The sequence below is a fragment of the Danio aesculapii genome, chromosome 1, assembly GCF_903798145.1.
Source record: "Danio aesculapii chromosome 1, fDanAes4.1, whole genome shotgun sequence".
In the NCBI taxonomy this organism is placed as follows: Eukaryota; Metazoa; Chordata; class Actinopteri; order Cypriniformes; family Danionidae; genus Danio; species Danio aesculapii.
In genome coordinates, this window is record NC_079435.1 from 47103268 (window position 1) to 47124716 (window position 21449).

Genomic DNA, 21449 nt, shown 5'->3' on the forward strand with positions numbered 1-21449 from the left:
GAGAAGCCCCCTCCCGTGCTCCTCTCGCTCTCCCTCACTCCCCTCCTCCATATAAGCCAAACCTCCACTTACACATGACGAGGCAGAATCAAAATGGATTTAATAGCCTGGGATTTGGGGTATACGGTGGAGTAAAGTATTTGTACAATATAGAAGAAAAAAATTAACCAAGTAGTTCTGGTAAATTATGCCAGCCCATATCTGAGAACTTTCCCATTGTAACATCTTAGCTCCAAAAGCAGGGAACGTTATCTATAAACATCAACTTGTTAAAGCTCAACTAACAGCTTTGTTGCCAGAAAAAGCGAAAATTATCCCCTTTGCTCCTTACTCACACCTATCAATTCAATATCGATCTATCAATATCTATTTAATTCACTTAATTAATAGCTATTCTACCTATAAAAACCTATCTATTTAGTTAGTTATTATAATACTTATCCATCCATCCAACGTCTAATATAATTGCTTATCTAGCATCCATCTAATGTTTATGTATATACACAATTAACTAACCAAGTATCTACTTAATTATAGCATCAAACTTTATATACTTCAATAACTATCCAACTGTAGTATGCATCTAGGGGTAACATGGTGGCACAGTCGGTAACACTGTCATCTCACAGCACGAAGATCACTGGTTCGAGCCCTGGCTTGGTCAGTTGGCATTTCTATGTGGAATCTCATGTTCTCCCCGTGTTCGCGTTGGTTTCCTTGGGGTCCCCTCACAGTCCAAAGACATACAGTGCATCTGGAAAGTACTGATAGCGCTTCACTTTTTCCGCATTTTTTTGTTACAGCCTTATTCCAAAATGAATCAAATTCATTTATTTCCTCAAAATTCTACACACAATACCCCATAATGACAATGTGAAAAAAATATTTTTTAAATTGTTGCAAATTTATTAAAAATAAAAAACCTTCTTATGGTCTGAGAGTCCTTCAGATGCCTTTCGGCAAATTCCAGGTGGGGAGTGGCTTCCGTCTGGCCTGATTGGTGGATTGCTGCACAGATGGTTGTCCTTCTGTAAGGTTCTCCCCTCTCCACAGAACAACGCTGGAGCTCAGACAGAGTGACCATCAGGTTATTGATCACCTCCCTGACTAAGGCCCTTCCCACCCAATCGCTCAGCTTAGATGGCCGGCCAGCTCTAGGAAGAGTCCTGGTGGTTGCAAACATCTTCTACTTACGGATGATGGAGGCCACTGTGCTCATTGGAACTTTCAGAGCAGCAGAAATTTTTCTGTAACCTTCCCCTGCCTTGTGCCTAGAGACAATCCTGTGTTGGAGGTCTACAGACAATTCCTTTGTCTTCATGCTTGGTTTGTGCTTTGACATGGACTGTCAACCCTGGGACCTTATATAGACAGGTGTATGCCTTTTCAAAGCATGTCCAATCAGCTGAATTTACCACAGGTGAACTCCAATTAAGCTGCTAAAACATCTCAACAATGGTCACTGGAAACAATGTACCTGAGCTTAATTTAGAGCTTTACGACAAAGGCTGTGAATACTTATGTACATGTGATTTTTCAGGGTTTTTTTAATAATGAAATGTGTAGAATTGAGGAAATAAATTAATCTATTTTGAAATAAGGTTACAACAAACAAATGTGGAAAAAGTGAAGCGCTATGAATACTTTCCGGATGCACAGTATGTAGTGTCCATCAAGTAAAATTTTAAAGGTGAGACAGCTAAAGGCAATAAATAAAACAGCATAAAAAATATACACTTTATTAAACATCTACTTTGGAACAGTACTGGACGACAATAACGGAATGATCATAACAATGACAAACAAATAGAACTTGACCATGAAAATTCATTCTCTAAACTTAAGTTCTCAGATTACTTAAGGGTACCATTTTAACAATCAGAATGAGCCGCTTATGTTACGTAATTTGTTCCACTTTCACAAAAACAAACTGATCTGAAGCCGCAACCAAGCTGCTGATGAGAACTCAGGACTTACTGCACAGATAAACTAGCAAACTGAAGGGTATTTTGCTTTCAAGCAACTGGGTTATGCAAATTGAGTTAATGGAAATGCAGAAAGTGGAATCGTAAATAATACATGTAACATACTGAACGCTCAGCAGCTGCAACTCATTTCTCTAAGCTTTACTGGACTGAGAGGTTCAATGAAAGGAAATCAGGTTTGGAAAGGCACAGTATTACTCACAAAATGTTGATTCTCTGGACGAAGTACCTGGTGTGAAGAACTCAATTTCACTTTTGATCTAGGAGTAATTTTAAGGAAAGCCAAAACCCTTAGTTAAAGCTGAGTTACAAATATGTGCCTTTTACTTAAGTTTCAAATGAAATATATGCAAATGTACTGCTCAAATACACATTTCATAAAGACTAAAATTTGTAGGACCACAAACAGCGTAATTTAGTGCAGAGTAATCTGTCGGACCCCACCCTGACACACCATTTACAGGAAGTCATTCTGAATAGCTTATCCTCTCGGTACACGTCAGACAGCAGCGAGCTGGTCAAGGTTGTCCTGGGAACGACTGGTGAGGTGCGCCTCCAGTATCTCTCCAAACAGACCTCTCTTCAGCAAATTGTATGCCATTGGCAGCAGCTGCCGGACCACCTTAAAGAAATACTGCAAAAAATGCAATTGGTCAGTTGTCTGGGAGAACTCCATATATCAGAAAGAAAACCTGTCAGAAATGGCCACTGCAGTGCCTTCAATGCAGGGACATACTGGCTGATAGATGGCCTATATGAAAAGCAGAAAGCTATAACAGGGTTTCTGCAGGTTTCAGCAAGTTAAATTTAAGACTTTAAGGCCTTTTCAAGACCATTATGAATGAAATTTTAGATTTATTTAGGGCTAAATACTAAGGATCTTTTTCGAATATCCCAGATGGAAAAAAAATTCACTTGCTGTATCAAAAATGAATACATTTAATAATACATTAATAATGATTTAATAATAAAAAATACTGGTCAGGTCAGTATCCTCAGCAGTAAAAACTTTTAAACAAATGTTATTTTAAGGAAAGTAATTAAAACATTATTGTAAATAGAGTAAAAATGCTATTTTTAAACAAAAATTTTAAGAGATTGAGATTGTTTGTGATTGTATGAGTGGTAATGGCCACATTGGGCAGCTATACATTAACAAAGAAAAATTAAGACCTGTTAAAAAGAATTAATATTTCAGTAGATTTAAGACATTTAAGGTGTAAAATTTTGCTTTTGGTGTGTGTTGAGGGAGTTAAGCCAACTTCCTGATTGAAATTCTGGTCGTGGCAAGATATTATTTGTAAACAATCAATATCATCTTAAGTGAATGTAAACAGAGAGAGAAATATCAATTTTCTCTGTGCATTATATTATCCTGCAGAGTAAATCCTGTCTAAACGACTTGCTGAAGTATAATATCTTCTTAAAATATTAGCAATAATGCTGACAAACACATTTTTTGTATATTTTTTATAGTAATTAAATTTCCAAAAAAAGAACCAAGCAAGTTTTATTGCTTAATTTGTTAATGGTTTTTAAGCAATTTTACTTCCGGGTTTCTGCTGGTTTCACAAAGTCAAATTTAAGACTTTTTAAAACCTTAAGACCACGAAGAATGCAATTTTAGACTTATACTTAGTTATTTCTTAGCCACATATTTTAAATAATGTGTCAAAACAAGCAGACCCTAGTTATATACATATATTTTTAATTAACACCATAAAACCTCCTTACAAACTAAATGTATGCACAAAAGATTGTTCTAAAAGTTTGTGTGTTGGATTATTTGGGTAGCTGTAGATAAACAAAAAAAAATAAAGACCCATTCAAAATGATTTTAGGCCTACAAGACAATATTTCAGTCAATTTAAGACCTAAAATTTTGATTTTGAAATTTAAGACATTAAGACCCCACGGATACCCTGTACTTACTAAAATGCTATTTATATATTTTTAGAATAGTTAAAACAAGAGTCAATTAGTAATTCGTATGGTACTACTAATGGTTCATACTTCTTATGGTATGAAATAAATATGTATTATTTAATTTCCCCCTCAACCAGAACAAATGCGTGACTGCCGTCTGTGTTTGACAGTCTTACTAGTCAATTAAGCACACTTTCGTTCTGCCCAATCAGAATTGCGCAATCAAACTATGTGGAACACTCACAATAAAAAAAAAAGTGTCTGCTGCTTCAGAAGCATTAATAGATTAATTCATCTCAAAGAAAAACAGCATTTGCAATATGGGAATATCTTGGTTTCAAAGTCACAGACACAAAACAAAAACAGGTCATTTTTTCAAAAAGCTGTAGCAGAATTGTTACCACGGCTTACAGATTATTGAAGTGAAGCTTTAATTAAATTCAAATTAATTTTAATGAAATCGCAATATGTCAATTAAAAAATAAATAAAATTAAAAAAATAAAATAAAAATAAATTTATTTTTTTTTTAAAGGCAATTTCGATATTTTCCCCAAATCGCACAGCCCTAATTCAAATACGTTGATACACCTAAAAAACCAAAGACAACTGTTAATAATACAGCCAGTCACATTATTTTATACACTAAGCAGCACTAATCTAATCAGTCAATCATATTGCAGCAACTCAAACTAAGTAGAGAAAGACACAGTCAAGGCGGTACGTTCAACAATAACTATATGTTCCAATAAAATGGCCAGAGAGTGTAAATAAATAAATTAAAATATGCGCAAGGATTTAAGGTTAAAGCTTTCACTGAAGTATTGATTTCATGAGAGTGTAACTCTTACATGTGAGCCATAACAGAACAGATCTATCCCAAGCTCATAGCCCATTCCATAGTCACATTCATCATTGGCAAACTGAACAAAGGTGATCATTTCCTGAATGGGTGCGAAAGCTTTCATCCTCTCCTCATCATCTTTGGCCTCGGCGATTGCTTTGCAAATCTTCTTCAGACTTGCTACAGGTGAAATAAACCAACAAGTCACTGTCAATGTCTCATAATTCAGCGGTAAAGCAGCATTATCCAAATTTTCAATGTCAAAAAAATGAAACATCACAGAAATGGCAGTGAGATTTTAAGGTTTACCATCAGATTCTGGCAATTCTCGATATCCAACATCATTTTTATCCACTGGAACAACAATTCCTGCTCCGTGGAACGTCTTTGTGACCACCTACAGAACAAAAAAGAAAAAGGACATTAGCAAATAATTATACTGATGCTGATGACATTTGATTTAAAAAAAAAGCACAAAACATGGCAGTTACCTGCACAGACGAGCACACACACACACATATACACAAATATACATATCCGACCACATGTGCACACTCACATGCACAAGTGAGCACACACACACTCACTCACAGGTACAAACGCACAAGCACATGCGCAAGCACACTTATGCAGGCACACAAACACATGCACACAGACACGCGCAGCACACAGACACGCCTACACACACACAAATATCTACGCACACAATCACTCGCCCACACATACATCCACAGATGTGCACGCACACAAACACATCTAATGCACAAACACGCACAGGCATGCACAGGCACACAGACGCACATGCACACACATGCACACATATATCCACATGCACAATCACACGAACACACATTCAAACACACACTCTCAAACACACACACGCACACATGCACGCACGCACACTCACCTACCCAGATGTGTACACACACAAACATCTGACCACATGTGCGATGATCTGATCTCATGCACGCACACACACACACACACATATATATATGCACATGCAGGCACAAACATATATGTGCACACTTATGCGCACGCACGCACACAAACAAACAAACAAACATCCATCTATCCATCTATCCATCCACAGGCACACACAAGCACAGACGCACACACACAAGCACGCATGCACACACACGGGCATGCAGGCACACAGACACGCATGCACACACATCAGACCACACATGCACACACAGATGCGTGCACACACACACACACACACACACACACTCACGCATGCACACACATGCACATGCTTGCTCAAACGCGCACACGCACACACACTAGTGATGCGTGGATGGCGGTTACATTTGCGGGCGCTGCAGATAATCCACGGGTCGGGTAATAAAATATAGATTATGATTAGTTGCAGGTGGTCGCAGGTGAATGAGTTTCATTATAAATGATTTGTACTTTTTAAACACATTTGTTAAAGTAGAAATGGAGGCGAAACCGATCCGAGAGAAACTTAAAATGGAGAATTAAAAACAAAACAAAAGGAAGGAACGAAAAGTGCCGCATGGGAGCGATTTAGCAAAGGTTAACGAGGTTGAATCAAGGGCTGGGTATGTAATAGGCTATGCAATGGCTGTAAAACGCTTGATATGAAAGCCACAAGACTGGAACCTTAAATCTGAAACATCATGTGTGTGCTAAATAGAAGGGCCGGTCAAGTCAAAGTCTGACAAGCACTTTAAGTTCTTACATTCGTCAGGACAGCAAAAAATACCATTGGAAGTTACGTGGATGCATGTGTGGACGGACCTTTGCTGCCTTGATACACAGTACGCCCCTTCCATGTTGTCTCTGGGATGCACAAATTAGCTCACTGAATCTGCTGTTAATAACAAACGGTTCATGCTGACCTATCATCATCATCATGCTTAAAACAAAGAATTAGAACTATTAAAGTGACGATTGGGTGCGGACATATGTATCACATAAAATTCTATGTGTGGGCGGGTGGCGGGTGGATGATTAGTATGAAGCTGTGAATTCAGGTGACATTTCAGCTGATCCGCGCATCTCTAACGCACACACACACACACACACACACACACACACACACACACACACACACACACACACACACACACACACACATCCATCCACATGCACAAACACACACAAGCATGCACATATGGACATGCACAGGCACACTAACGCAGTCGCGCAGACATAGACATGCATTCACACACACATCCGACCACACGCACATTCGACCACACGCACACGATTTTATTTCTCATTTTACATTACATATAACATACCTTTCTCTCTCTTAGCTTCATTGATTTAGTCTTTTGCTCCAGAGGTAAACCCAACCTGTCTGCCTCTCGCTTCAAATCTTCTTCTAGCCTGTTCAAAGCTGCGTCATTCTTCTGTTGTCTCTGCTCCTTCTTTTTCCTTTGCAAAAACAGCCTAGAAGGTGTGGTAGCACAGCGAGAGAATAACAATTCACATAAACATAAATAAATCAACTAAAATAATTAGCTGGGGCATTCATTTATGGGTCATTTAAAAATTAAGCATATACTGTACTTACAGAACTGCTGCAAAAATGTTGTCCCCCATCTGTGTGATGGTATACCCTTTCTTGGCTTCGTTCTCCCCAATGAAGACAGGTAAAGCATCGGGCAAATCTCTGAACAGAGGTACAAGCACAGTGAGAAAATCACAGTGAAAACCTCATTAGGTAGTGTTTTAATGTTAAAAAACAATGAGTTCTTCCAAGTTAAAATTATTTAGACAAAGGCCGCATTTACACTGCACTGTTCAAGTGACTCAATTCCTATTTTTTTTCTCCCATGTGGCACAGATCGTATATGGCCCATGTACGTATAAGCAGGAACAAATCACATGGATTCTGATTTACTCAAATCAGATTCAGGCCTTGTTCATATGTGGAAATTTATCCGATATGAATCAGATCTGTGCCCTCGTGTCTGCAGTGTAAGCAGGTAGATCAGATTTTCACCTGTCAATAAGAGTCGCATGTCATTAAAAACCATAACGAATGATGTCAAGTCTAACACTTTCTTTTCCGAACAGACTTCAGCCGAGTCCCAAACCTTAAATCTCATACACGAGGACTAAAACAGCTTTTATATTGTCATATAGCACAGGTATTTAAGAATGTAAACGAGAGCAAGAGAGCACAATGTCTGCCATGTAACCAATACAAACTAATATAAAACTAGTGCATACATCACGTGCAAAAATCATGCCATCGACATGACATTAAGATGCCTAAAGGTTTAAAAAAGCCTATATGCTACATGGCTACCATTAGAAAAACTTACCTATGACAAACATGAAAAATCTGATAGATTTTGGTCAATTTGGTCTCCCCTTTGGGAGTACATAAAAGAGCTCTCTTAAGTTAATACAACATCCTTGACATTCATTTACACTCTTTGTTATAACCTACACTTAAAGACTACTCTAAGATGATGTAATTGTACTTTTAATTATTCTTCACCTATTTATTTATATATTTTTTTTACATTAATTTCTCTGTTACTTTCACTCTCAAGACTGTACATTCTCTTTAATGTTAAAACATTTTGATGTTAATGTTTTGTGAATATGGGCATACAATAAAAAAAAAAAAAAAAAAAAAAAAAAAGCCTATATATCAAAAGATGGACAAATGAGAACATTTCTGTCATAAACTAAGTAAAACAGCTTGTCAAAAGCTGCGAACAGATTACATACAGGAATAGAGAAAAGAGCACTCTTTAATTATCAGCTGTTAGTCAGCGCCCGCTTTTTTCCTGGTCATTGCGCCTTTGCATTGTTCTGTGTAAATGCAGACGATTGGATACGAGTCACTTTTAAAAGATGATGTAAGCAGGTCATCAAAAAAAAAAAAAAAAACGTATACAGTCACAAAATCGGAACTGACCATCAAGATCTGCAGTGTAAATGCAGCCAAATAGTCACCTGAAGTATCCCATGTGGTGTTGGGTGTCTGCATTGCCCTGTATAATGGTCTGGAATTCTGGGGGATCGTAAAAATAACGCCAATGAAGGTGAAAGTTGGCCTGAGAAGAAGATGAGCTTTTGTGCTTTTTAGAGAGGATATCAAATGGGCCAACTAGCAGAAGTCCAAGTGTGTCTTTTAGGGCATCTGCAAAGCACAGAAAAACACATGGAATGATTAAACTTCAATGCAAAAAGACATGTAAACCATATTATTCTGTTTAATATTCATTAAAATTGACTCAAAATGAATTTACAGATACTTTTGATGATCATGCAAAAACGAGTAGCTGGTTTTAGGCAGATCATAAATTTGTTGCTTATGTTTAGGCTCACACGGAATCTGAGCGCGCCCATCATTAAGTATTTATTTAGTTGTGTGTAAATTTTTATTTATTCAGTTTTTAAACGAATTTAAGTAATATTACGGACTAATATGAAAACGTTCATATGATTTACTTCCAATACAGTTTGTAAAACAATAATTTCTGTGTTTTAGTAGATATATGATAGATATATTATATGAGAGACTTGCTTTGTTTACCAAATAAGCAGATCTAATAGGATTTGCTTTGTAAACATTAAATAAAAGTTAAAAATTTATTTTTGCATAACCCTCTACTGCACGATGTTACCATGTGGTAACATGATATTTATGTTCATTTCCCTGCCACTGTTTCTTTAAAAACAACATAAAAATTTTTTTGTTGGAAAGAAAAGATCTTAGCGTAGCCAATGATGTGCTTTGGTTAAGTCACATGACATGCTGTGTTTTTCTGTAGCGAGATTTCTGACAGACTGCCGTTTATTGCGAGTAGTTGCTAAATGCAATTGTAAACATCAATAAAAACAAAAGGATCAAAGTATGTCAGATCTACAAAAAAAAAATCTAAAACGTCAGTTATGATGACATATTCACAACTCAATTTTTTTAAATCAAATTCGTTTTTTGTAAATCGATCAAATGTGTGTGTTGCCAATTGGCAACACTATGCAATAGTGGAATGTGCAATATTGCAATAGGTTAGCTTGCTTGCAAGGTCAGCTGTGATCTTTTAAGTTGTAACAATAACAACATGAATGCTAGTAATATAATGTTGATTACTTGTATGTTAATGACATTTGCATTATGGACAAAATCTAACTTTAATGGCAATATTACTTTTAAATAGATATGAATACAGGGAACAGTGTATTAGCGAGCACCACCATGTTCAATGATAGAAGTGAAAGAAGAAAAGGACAGAACTGGCTCTTCCTGCAGATGAAAGTGAGGATGAGATGGGTTTTAGTGACCATGAGAATGAATCAGACTGGACATTTGATAGAGACAGTTCGGGTAAGCTAGCTCAGAGGCGGATAAGACAGGTGTAGTATAGTATATAGTATAATATATAAATATTGTTAGCTAGTAGCTACATTATTCTGATGCATCTGAATATACAAGGCTTGTTATTTTTTGTTATAATATTTAATAAAGAAAATATTTATATTTACTGTATGTTTTATACATGAAAATACAATATTAGGTTTGTTTTTAATAATATTCAGCAAAAAAGAATGGAATAAATTCCAAGTTGTTGGAATATGAGTTGTTGGAAAGTGTGTTATACAAGTTCTGTGTTAAAGCTTATAATACTGCAACACCAATTAAATCATTTCATACAACAAAATTATTAATTATAAAGAAAGTTTTAAATTTGAAATTTCTAAGTTTGATCCACTGTTGGACGTTATCTTTAAGTACCTTAAAAAACAAAAAATTTTCAAATTAAGCAATTTTAAGAAAAGAAAAACAGTCAAATATTTTATTACAGATTTATCATAATGCGTGCGGTAGAGGGTTAAGTTTTAGTTCAGTACTCCCAAAAATCATTCCACATAAATCCGCAGCTTTTTCACAATATTCTGCGCAGAAATAGTAAAAATGTCTGCAGATTCTATCTGGCCATATTGATGGTTAACTGTCGATTAAATAAATGTGATGTGACTCAAAATATTACATGCAAAACAATATAATATTCACTACAATATAATATTAATCTTTAGTCTTTTACTAGATAAAATCAGCATGTTAGCTTTGAAACTAACGTTCAATGACTTTATACATTAAATCTTGTTTATGTGGTTAAATTCACCTTATTTGAAATTTGCACTTCACAGTTATTAACAGTTTTCTCAAATAACTGTTTTCAGAGTGCTGATGTGAAAATTAAAGAGCCATCGATAAGGCACCGATACCTTGTGGACAATCAGCATTAAGACCTTCACAAAATTCCCAAAACTGGAAAAAATCATCAGGCATGCGCAGCTTGTACAGTCTTTCCACTTCTTCCCTCATTTCTTCTCCGACAGATGTCTTCTCATCCTTCTGCCCTTCTTTTGCTTTCTTCACCTCACCGTTTGGCATCTCAGTCTGAAACATTTAAACAAGTTAACGGTACACTAGCAGAAACAATGTTAATGAGACTATTTGAAACTGACAAAACGTGCCTCTTTATAACAGCCTGCAGGTATACAACACTTAAGTTACAAACTTTACATGGTGATTATTGGCATCATATTCAATGAATGTACAAACAAAATGACTGAAGTGTGTGCTCAATATGTAGTGTAACGCAGTCAATAGTGTACAATCATCAAGCAACCCATAACCTTTAAATCAATATTCATCGATAATTGAAAGCTTTACTCTAACTAGTCAAACTTATTAGGATTTTATGAACTACCTGCGGTAAAGATCTGGGTTTTCTTTTCCCGCGCCCCGCCATGACGGATGCTTCTTTCCCGCAGTCTCCACGCAAAGCGCTGCAGACAGTAGAAAAGTTCTGAACATCCGGTGGCGATTTCAAAATATCAGTCGTGACTTCTGATTTGTTGTCATCGTGTGCACAAAAGTTATTATTCATTTTTTAATAAGTAAAAAACAAATATATATTAAACATGCACAAATGGCAATTGGTTTTCTATCACATAATACTCACTTAAAAGATATTACGATATAAACAAACAACTAAAGTTACATCCCAGCAATGTAAGAAGTGAAATTAAATTGAACTTGAAAGTTCTGAAATATGAATAACAAATTTGCTTGAAATTTAGACATTATACACACACACACACACACACACACACACACACACACACACACACACACACACACACACACACACACACACACACACACACATATATATATATATATATATATATATATATATATATATATATATATATATATATATATATATATATATATATATATATATATATATAGTTTTAATTCATATAATATTCATTTTATATTAGCCAGAATCGGAAATCTGGATTTCTTTTCTATGCTATAGATAATTAAAATATACGCCCATATGCTTTTATATGGATTGTTTTTGCATCTGTTGTCTTTTTTCCATTTTCATTCTTTTTCATTGTCATATTTATTATTTTTATTATTATATTACTCATTCATTCATTTTCCTTCGGCTTAGTCCCTTTATATTTTATTACTATAATTTATAATAATTTTATGTTAGAACTTCATTGCAGACCATGGGCACAACATTGCTATGGATACCTATAATAAAATTAATTGTAATCTAATACGGTAGGCCTATATAAAGACAATAGACAAGGGGATTCTAATCTAAACATAATCACTAGTTTATTTTAGTTGGGTGTCCATCCAGTCAGGTATTTATAGCATGTAAATTAGGATTTTTACCACGTGAACTAATGCTTGACGTGACACAGAGGGAGGCGACAGTATGGGTTTAAAAGAACCAGTCTGTGTGAGAAAAACTCTCGTGTCGAGGAAATCTATTAGAAGTTTTCAGGAGCTGTCATTGCAGATCCACAGCAGGAATAATAATGATGTTCTGCAGAGTGGCTTGGCGAAGACTTGCGCCTCTGGCACGCAAAACACTCACTCCTTTATCCAGTAATGGTAAGAAAACAACAATTTATAATAAATGTTTCGATTCCGCAAATGACATTCATCTAATTGTACTTCACAATAATAAGAGATAGTGACGTTGTAAGTGTAAAACGTGCTTAAATTCTGAATACAGAACATGGAGTTCAGATATTTATGTAACAACTATGTAAACACATCGATGTGCAGTATGAATGACCAATATAAATGAAGTGTAAATGCGGATTTAAGTTTGTGTGTTTGTTTATATGGAAGTGTTTTGTTTTGTTTTGTTTTGTCTGATGAATTTATGTACAATCAAAAATGGAAAAAAACTGTTTCAGAATTAATAGAACAATAGAATCCCTAATAATTAATAAAGTTCAAATTTCAAGAAAATACCATAACTTTTATTATAAAATCAACTTATTAACATTTTATTAAACAGTTATAAAGCAACAAATTGATCATTGCACTTTTTTATTTTTGTGATTTGTAAATGTACTGATTTTTCAAATGTACTTATCGGTATTAGCAGTACATATATATATACTGATTTGTTCAATGTAATAGTAAGAAAACACCAATTTATAATCAATGTTTCGATTCTGCAAATTAAATTCACCAAATGGACCTTCACAATTAAAAAGAGATAGTGATGTTGCACATGTAAAACGTGCATAAAATATGAAATATGATCAGTGAGATTTGTCGGTAGTTTATGAGTTTACCACAATACAGAAGATAGAGTTCAGATGTTTACGTTATGTAACTAATGTAGTTAAACACATCGACGATGTTCAGTATGAATGTGTACATGAAGTATATATGCAACTTTAGGTTTGTTTGTTTATATGGATGTCCTTGGAGTAAGCTGAATAATTTATCACATTATCTGCAAACTGGAAAAACATATATTTGAAGGAAATCCAGAAGTGTTTAAGTAGGCGGAGAAAATTTAGCATACTGAGATTCGGTCTGTTCAAGTGTTTTGTTTTGTTTGATGAATTTATGTACACACAAATGAAAAAAAAAAACTGAATTACTATGAAGTCTTTATTATGATTGTTGATATTATTATTATTATTATTATTACAGGTGTTTTTCATGTACAGTATTTTGAAGTTTGCACGTCATTGTGTTTTATAATTAATAATAGAATCCATAATTACTGGATAATGTCCTGTCAGAAAATTACTAATACATTTATAATGTAAAATCAACTTATTAACTTTTATTAAACAGTTGTAATTGATCACTGCACTTTTTATTTCTGTGATCTTAAATGTAAGGATTTTTCAAATGTAATTATTGGTGTTAGGATATTTATGTACATAATTGTTTATTGTTTGCAGTGCGTGCACAACATTTTTACGGACATTTGCGTTTAACTGTTTCATTTCAAAATGTTTAATATTAACAGTTATGTGGAGGATTTAGAGTTTGTTTTTAATGCAGAGTTTTCCATAACAGACGGCTGGACATGTAAACCCTTCTCTGCTCCAGCGCATCTGCGGGAAATAGCTGGGTTTGATCTGTTTAAACTTCATTTCCTGTTAATTTTCATCCACATATGCCCTTTTGTTATTGTTTTAAAACCAAAATCTCCAGTCCTCTTTTAACTTTGAGTGCTAATCTTTTTTTTTTTTTGTGCTGACTCGACAATTTGTGCATGGTTGAACTGATGTGTTCACAAAATCTGTTCAGGCATTTCCCAAATATTTTAAATGGGCCCTGTGCCAACATAAATTTTCCGCATTCTGCTGTCTCCCACACTCAAAATGAAACGAAAATGAGCTGAAACAAAACAATTCTTGAGATTTTTGGGGGGAAACTTAATTGTTTTTATGTTCAATCTACTTAAATTAGTTACGGTAACTTAATACATTTGTGGTGAGACATGTTTGACAGTGCAATGCATGTTCATCTATCTTTTTTCAGAGAGAATGTGCATGTTGCCCTGAACACCTGCTGGTCAACCTTCACCTTAACAGTCCGTTGACGCAGCCATAAATGAGATTAAAAGTACAAATGAGGCACAAGCCACCTTGGTGCAGACAGTCACCTTGTTATTGTGGTCGTTCCTCAAATTCACCTTCAGTGGAAATAACTATTTAAAGTTCAGATTTTGTGATGTGACGCTGTAGTTGTGTGTTTTTTGGTATTGTATGTCCTGTGCATGTGCTCCTGTGGGTTGAAATGTAGCTGTAGGGAGATGAAGGGAGGGGCAGATGCACTGTTGGACATTGTGTTCCCTTCTGCTGCTTCATTGCAGCTACACAGAAGATGTGTGTTTGCCTTAATTCATGCACAGACACAAAAGCCTGTATCACATGCTTGCTGTATCAGGTCTGTCTGGTCCCCTGCAAGTTTGCATTTTATTTTCTATTTCAACTCATCAAACACATCAAATGACAAAACTTTATTAGTGCTGCATTTGTTTGTGGTGGAAATAAGAGTTCACAACTGAGTGACAGGAATATTGTTCGAAAAATTTAAATAATAGGCGAATAACAAAAACATTAAAATACAAAAACTATATATATATATATATATATATATATATATATATATATATATATATATATATATATATATATATATATATTTACAGTGCTCAACATAAATGACTACACCCCATTTTTGAGAATGAATATTTTGATCCATTTCTCAGTGAATATTGGTAATATATTTTGGTGCATTTGAACAAAACAGATTTATTAATTGGATATATTTATTCAAATAATATTTTAGTCACAGAACATCTTTAGAAATAGAAAGGTTATACATTTAAATTCATGTGAAATATTCAGAAAGAGCTTTATTGCCAGGTATGTTCACACATACGAGGAATGTGTGAAATATTGGGAAAACAATTACAAACTACAAAACAATTACAAATGACAAAACTTTAGAACTTTTCGTTTCTCTAGAATGATGCTCTTTTAAAAAATATATTTAATGTTTTTTTCATAACAGTTAAATTTGGGTATACTAATTTTAGACCAACATCATGAGTTGATTATTATATCGATGTATTTGCTCTTCAATGTTTGGACTTTCAGCAGCGAAAATTAAACCACACTGAAATGAGCTAAACTGAAATTCAACTATGAAAACTGGACTGACACAGTTTAAAATTACTAGAACTTGTTAAGCTGCTTTGACACAATCTACTGTCGAAGTCAGAATTATTAGCCCCCCTTTGAATTTTTTTTTTCTTTTTTAAATGTTTCTCAAATGTTGTTAAACAGAGCAAGGGAATTTTCACAGTATGTCTTCTGGTGAAAGTCTTATTTGTTTTATTTAGGCTAGAATAAAACGAGTTTTTAATTTTTTAAAAACCATTTTAAGGTCAAAAGTATTAGCCCCTTTAAGCTATATTTTTTTTCGATAGTCTACAGAACAAACCATCGTTAACAGTAACTTGCCTAATTACCCTAACCTGCCGAGTTAACCTAATTAGTCTAGTTAAGCCATTAAATGTCACTTTAAGCTGTATAGAAGTGTCTTGAAAAATATCTAGTCAAATATTATTTACTGTCATCATGGCAGAGATAAAATAAATCAGTTATTAGAAATGAATTATTAAAACTATTATGTTTAGAAATGTGTTGAAAAAAATCTTCTCTCTGTTAAACAGAAATTGTGGAAAAAAATAAACAGGGGCTAATAATTCAGGGGGGCTTATAATTCTGACTTTAGCTGTACATTGTAAAAGTGCTATAGAAATAGCGATGAATTGATTTGAATTGAGTTACTTTGTTAGATAAGCTCCAGATTTGGATTCTTTACTGTCTAATCTAATGTATATGCACAAATATAATACTGTAAAGCTTCCTATAGAAAATATTAACTTAAATGAGAGTTTTGTGAGGGGTGTACTCATATATGTTGAGCACTGTATATATGTGGGTCAGCTGTGGTTGGCAGAATATTCGTATTTTAAAAAAAATACAGTACATTGTATCAGCTTTAAATCTATATATCACTTCATATGTGTTTAATTGATAGCTTTGAAAATACTAAGATGACTTATTTCTTTCTATTGTTTTTTACTTCTAAAATAGTACCTTTAACAGGAGAGTATTGTGAAATGACACACATTTTTGAGAGTTAATTTAGACTTTTTTCCCTGCAAAAATAACTTAACACTTTTTGTAGGGATTTCACTTTATTTTACTGTTAAAGTTTCTGCCATTTTACACTATTTTTATGGTTAACATGATAATATGGAGCAAATTTTTTGTAATAATCAGTAAAAAAAAGTTTTTAACAGTTGCAATAATATTACTCGCTAATAAGTATGTATTATGAATCAGAAGGAAAAAGGGTTGTACACTGTAAAAATGGCCATGATTTCAACAGTAAAAATGCTACAGTAAAAACCCGTAACCTGGTTAACAGTGTGTTTCCTTAATATATATGCCAAATAACCGTCAATTGACTTTCCCAGAATTCCCAGCATGGCACATCACATTTTATGCTTTTTGTTGACATTACTATGAATCTTTTTAGTTGTTTCCCCATCAGTTATGTACATTAGAGATTTATGTTACATCTAATGTTAATAAACAATGTTTATTTCATGACTTTAATTTTATGCGTGTTACCACATGGTGTTTAGTAGCTGAATGAATGACACTGAGCACCTTCTATATATTAATACTTTTTTCTGCTTGGGGGAAAAGTTGTTTGTGCTGAGCATTTGTTCATGTAACTTTCTCATCACTACCTGCATATGGGTGTGTTCACATGTCTAACTGTAACAAAAGATGTGTAGATATTGATAACTCAAAATACAGACATATTACATCTATAAATTAATGAAATACGGTAAATTTACTGTAAAAATGAGGAATTACTTTTATGGTTTGTATTGTATTTTTAACAGTAAAATACTGGCAACCACAGCTGTTTTTTTTACAGATTTGACAAAAATTTTACGGATTGATTTTTTACATTGTACAAATGTTTGGTTATGGTTATAATTTAGAGGTTTTACCAGAACTTTATAATGAAGTTTTAAAATGTAAAATTTGGATTAAAGGCAGTATGGCAGCCAAGATATCATAAAATAATGCAGGTCTCTTTTTCTCTTTCAATAGCTGTAGTTCCTATACGACAGATGTCCTTTGGACTGCCTGTGTCTGGCACAAATATGGCTTACGCGGTTCTTTGTGGAAGCTCACTTACAGCTGCTATTGTTTACGTATGTATTTTTACAACATAATTAATAATAATATCCTCATTTCCTCAACTAAAATCTGCTTTCTCATGATTTCTCCTGACAGGCTTATAAGACCATAAACTCTGACAGTGCAAGATATAATGAAAGAATTGCTCAAATCGAGGCCAGAACAAAAAGTAAGTTTATTTAATTTTTTTATTTACATTTACTTATTTATTGTTTTATTGCATTTTATCATTTTTGTTTTGTTTTGTTTTTTAAAAATTATTTTTATTAAATATTTTATTTTACTAAGCATTTGTGGTATAGTTCTCTTTTTGTCTACAAATACCTGTTTTAAAAGTAATTTTTTATTTTTTATTTAGTTTTATTTCATTTTTTTATGTATATATTTTTTATTATTAACATTTTGTTTTGTGGATTAGTTCTGTTTTTATCTGCGTATAGCTGTTTTAAAAGTAAGTTTATTTTTTTTTATTTACATTTTTCTTTTTATTAAAATGTTTTGTTTTAATTTAGTAAATTTTTTTATTTGATTTGTTTAGCAACATTTTTTTTATTAAGCATTTAATGCATTTGTGGTATAGTTCTGTTTTAAAAGTAAGTTTATTTTATTTTATTTTATTTTACATTTTTCTTTTTATTAAATGTTTTTTGTATTTAGTTAAAAAATATATATTTGTTTAATAACATGCCTGTTTTTCTTTTCTTTTCTTTTATTACGCAATTAATGCATTTGTAGTATAGTTCTGTTTTTATCTATGAATACCTGTCTTAAAAGGAAGTTTATTTTATTTTTTATTTACATTTTTTAAATATTTTTTTTTCTTTTTTATTCAATTTTTTATTAAAATTTTTTTATTATTGTATTTTATAAAGCATTTAATACATTTATGATATAGTTCAGTTTTAATCTATGAATAACTGTTTTAAAAGTAAGCTTATTTTATTTTTATTAACATTTTTTATTAAAATGTTTTTTATTTAATTTGCTTAATAACATGTTTTATTTTTTTATTTCACATTTAACACATTTGTGGTATGGTTCTGTTTTTATCTATGAATACCTGTTTTAAAACAAAGTTTATTTTTTTATTTACATTTTTTTATTAAAATGTTTTTTTAAAGATCTTTTATGTAGTTTTATTTTTATTGAATTTGTTTAATAGCATTTTATTTTATTTTATTTTATTTTATTTTATTTTATTTTATTTTATTTTATTTTATTTTATTTTATTTTATTTTATTTTATTTATTTTATTTTATTTTATTAGGCATTTAACGCATTTGTGGTGTAGTTCTGTTTTTGTCTCTGAATACCTGTTTTCATTTTGGTTTTTAATGATCTCAGTCAATCATTGAAAATCCGTAAAGTGGAATAATTTACACTGACAGCTGGGATTAGATTGTCATTCAGAGCTCTTTTATTCTTGCCTACATTGAACTGACAGGTTCTGCCGCTGTTGTTCTGGTATGCGTGTGTGTTACTGCAGTTCTTCAGGCCTGATCCTCTTTCTGCCGTTACTCAGCAGCAGACACTAAGCTACGGCTACATTTAGAGCAGCTTTCACATGTTTACTTCTGTTGTTTGCGTGCTGTTAACCACCTTACTTTTTGTTCTCCCTTCAGGTGAGGAGGGTGAGTATAGATTTAGCCTCTGTCTTAGCAGCATGACTGGTTTTCTATGCTCTCAGTAGACATTAACCAAAACTTCTTCACATTTCAGTCTGCCTGTCATTACTTGGTTCGCCCGCAGCATTACCTGTCAATAACTCAGAACAGAAGCTCTTTTTCTAAATTAGTTACACAGCCTGAGAAGATTTGATGTTTGATAAATTCCATCAATCATTATCATATAATCTAAGTTTGAACTTGGTAAAAGTGCTTTTGTATTGCTGTATACAATTGAAGTCGAATTATTAGCCCTCCTGAATTATTAGCCCCCTGTATATTTTTTTCCCCAATTTCTGTTTAACGGAAAGAAAAAAATTTCAACACATTTCTAAACATAAAGTTTTAATAACAATTTTCAAATAACTGATTTATTTTATCTTTGTCATGATGACAGTACATAATATTTGACAAGATATTTTTCAAGATACTAATATTCAGCTTAAAGTGCCATTTAAAGGCTTAAATAGGTTAATTAGAAAAGTTAGGGTAATTAGGAAAATCATTGTATAACGATGGTTTGTTCAGTAGACCGTCTAAAACAATATTGCTTAAGGGGGCTAATAATATTCACCTTAAAATTGTTTTTAAAAAATTCAAAACTGAAGAAAAAATATTATAGGAAATACTGTGAAAAATTCCTTGCTGGTAAACATAATTTGGGAAATATATGAGAAATAATAAAACAATTTGAATAATAATAATAATTTTTACTTCAACTGTATAATCACAATAGCTTTTACTATTTTCATTAACACACTGTTTTGATCTCTGTCTTGATGCTAACCTTCTTTCTATTTCCATTAACATCATCAATTTATTTTCATATCCTGGATTTGATCGTTTTCTTGAAGTCTTGCTTGCTGTATTTCACATAGGAGCAGTGGCCGAGGTGTCTGTTGTAGCAGAAGCAGCTGCAGTTGTTGAATCGACAGCATCCGAACACACCGCTATCGCTGAAACCACAGCAGTAGAAACTGTCGTAGAGGCGCTGGAAGCAGAGGCTGAAGAGTCTCCAGCTGAATCTGTGGATGCAGCAGTGGAGCTTGAAGCAGGATCTGCTATTGTACCGGCAGTAGTGGCTGAAGAAGAGGAATCGGCTGCTCCTGTTGAGGATGTTGCAGCTGAAGCTGCCGTTGCAGAGCCGACTGGTGAGGAATCACCTGTAGAGGAAGCAGCAGTCTAGATGTAAACCCTTTTGTGAATCTTCCCAGTTCACCTTGGAATATCCATTAAGCTATAGAAACTCCCATTGTTGTGCTCCTGATAGACTTTTTGTCCTCTGAGGAAAAAAAAAGTGCTTTTTTCAAGTTGTGAAGTAATCCTACTGGTGCGGAGGAGAGGTTGTGGCAATAGCAATGCTTATAGTTTAAATTTCAAGTGGCCTTCTTCTAGACTGCTTGTTTTATTGGCCTATACACAGAAACAAAAACATAGTCAAAAAGTTCTATCAAGTTCTATAAAAGTTCTTTGAAAATTTTACTGGAAATGTGTACATCTTTTACATTTTTTCAAATATGTTTTATAACGCTGAACATAGAAGTAATTTCCTGTGAATAGGCAAAAATTAAACACACTAACTGTTTTTTTTTTGTTGCTAACTTTACTATAATTAATGGAAAATGGAGCATGACCACTTTTTATTCATTTTATTTGGGTTGTATGATTTTTCCTATGATGTGGGGAAAATGCAGACTTTAAAAAATAAAAAGAATTGCCTGTATAATAAAGACCATAATAAAATGTGCCAACTTTTGCTTAAATAATACAAAAGCAGCATTGTAATAAAATCATTAATATGATGAACATTAAACAAAACAAAACTATATATATACATACAGTTGAAGTCAGAATTATTAGCCCCCTGTTGATTTATTTATTTTTTTCCCCCAATTTCTGTTTAACGGAGAGAAGATTTTTTTTTAAAAACATAATAG

General features: G+C 33.3%; 2 protein-coding genes across 2 annotated transcripts; one reads left to right on the forward strand and one right to left on the reverse strand.

The window, feature by feature from the left end:
• Positions 1-1723: 1723 nt before the first annotated feature.
• Positions 1724-11565, reverse strand: LOC130216814 (histone PARylation factor 1). Its single transcript, XM_056448728.1, has 8 exons — positions 11470-11565; positions 10982-11156; positions 8702-8888; positions 7302-7400; positions 7027-7177; positions 5063-5150; positions 4761-4933; positions 1724-2619 (listed from the first exon to the last, which is right to left on the reverse strand). Exons 1-8 carry the CDS (start codon positions 11509-11511, stop codon positions 2485-2487), a joined length of 1050 nt encoding a protein of 349 aa, XP_056304703.1. The 5' UTR covers positions 11512-11565; the 3' UTR covers positions 1724-2484.
• A 964-nt stretch (positions 11566-12529) lies between these two features.
• Positions 12530-20978, forward strand: mgarpb (mitochondria localized glutamic acid rich protein b). Its single transcript, XM_056448854.1, has 4 exons — positions 12530-12683; positions 17759-17862; positions 17945-18017; positions 20391-20978. The coding sequence occupies exons 1-4, from the start codon at positions 12608-12610 to the stop codon at positions 20696-20698; spliced, it is 561 nt and encodes a 186-aa protein (XP_056304829.1). The 5' UTR covers positions 12530-12607; the 3' UTR covers positions 20699-20978.
• The last annotated feature ends 471 nt before the right edge of the window (positions 20979-21449 follow it).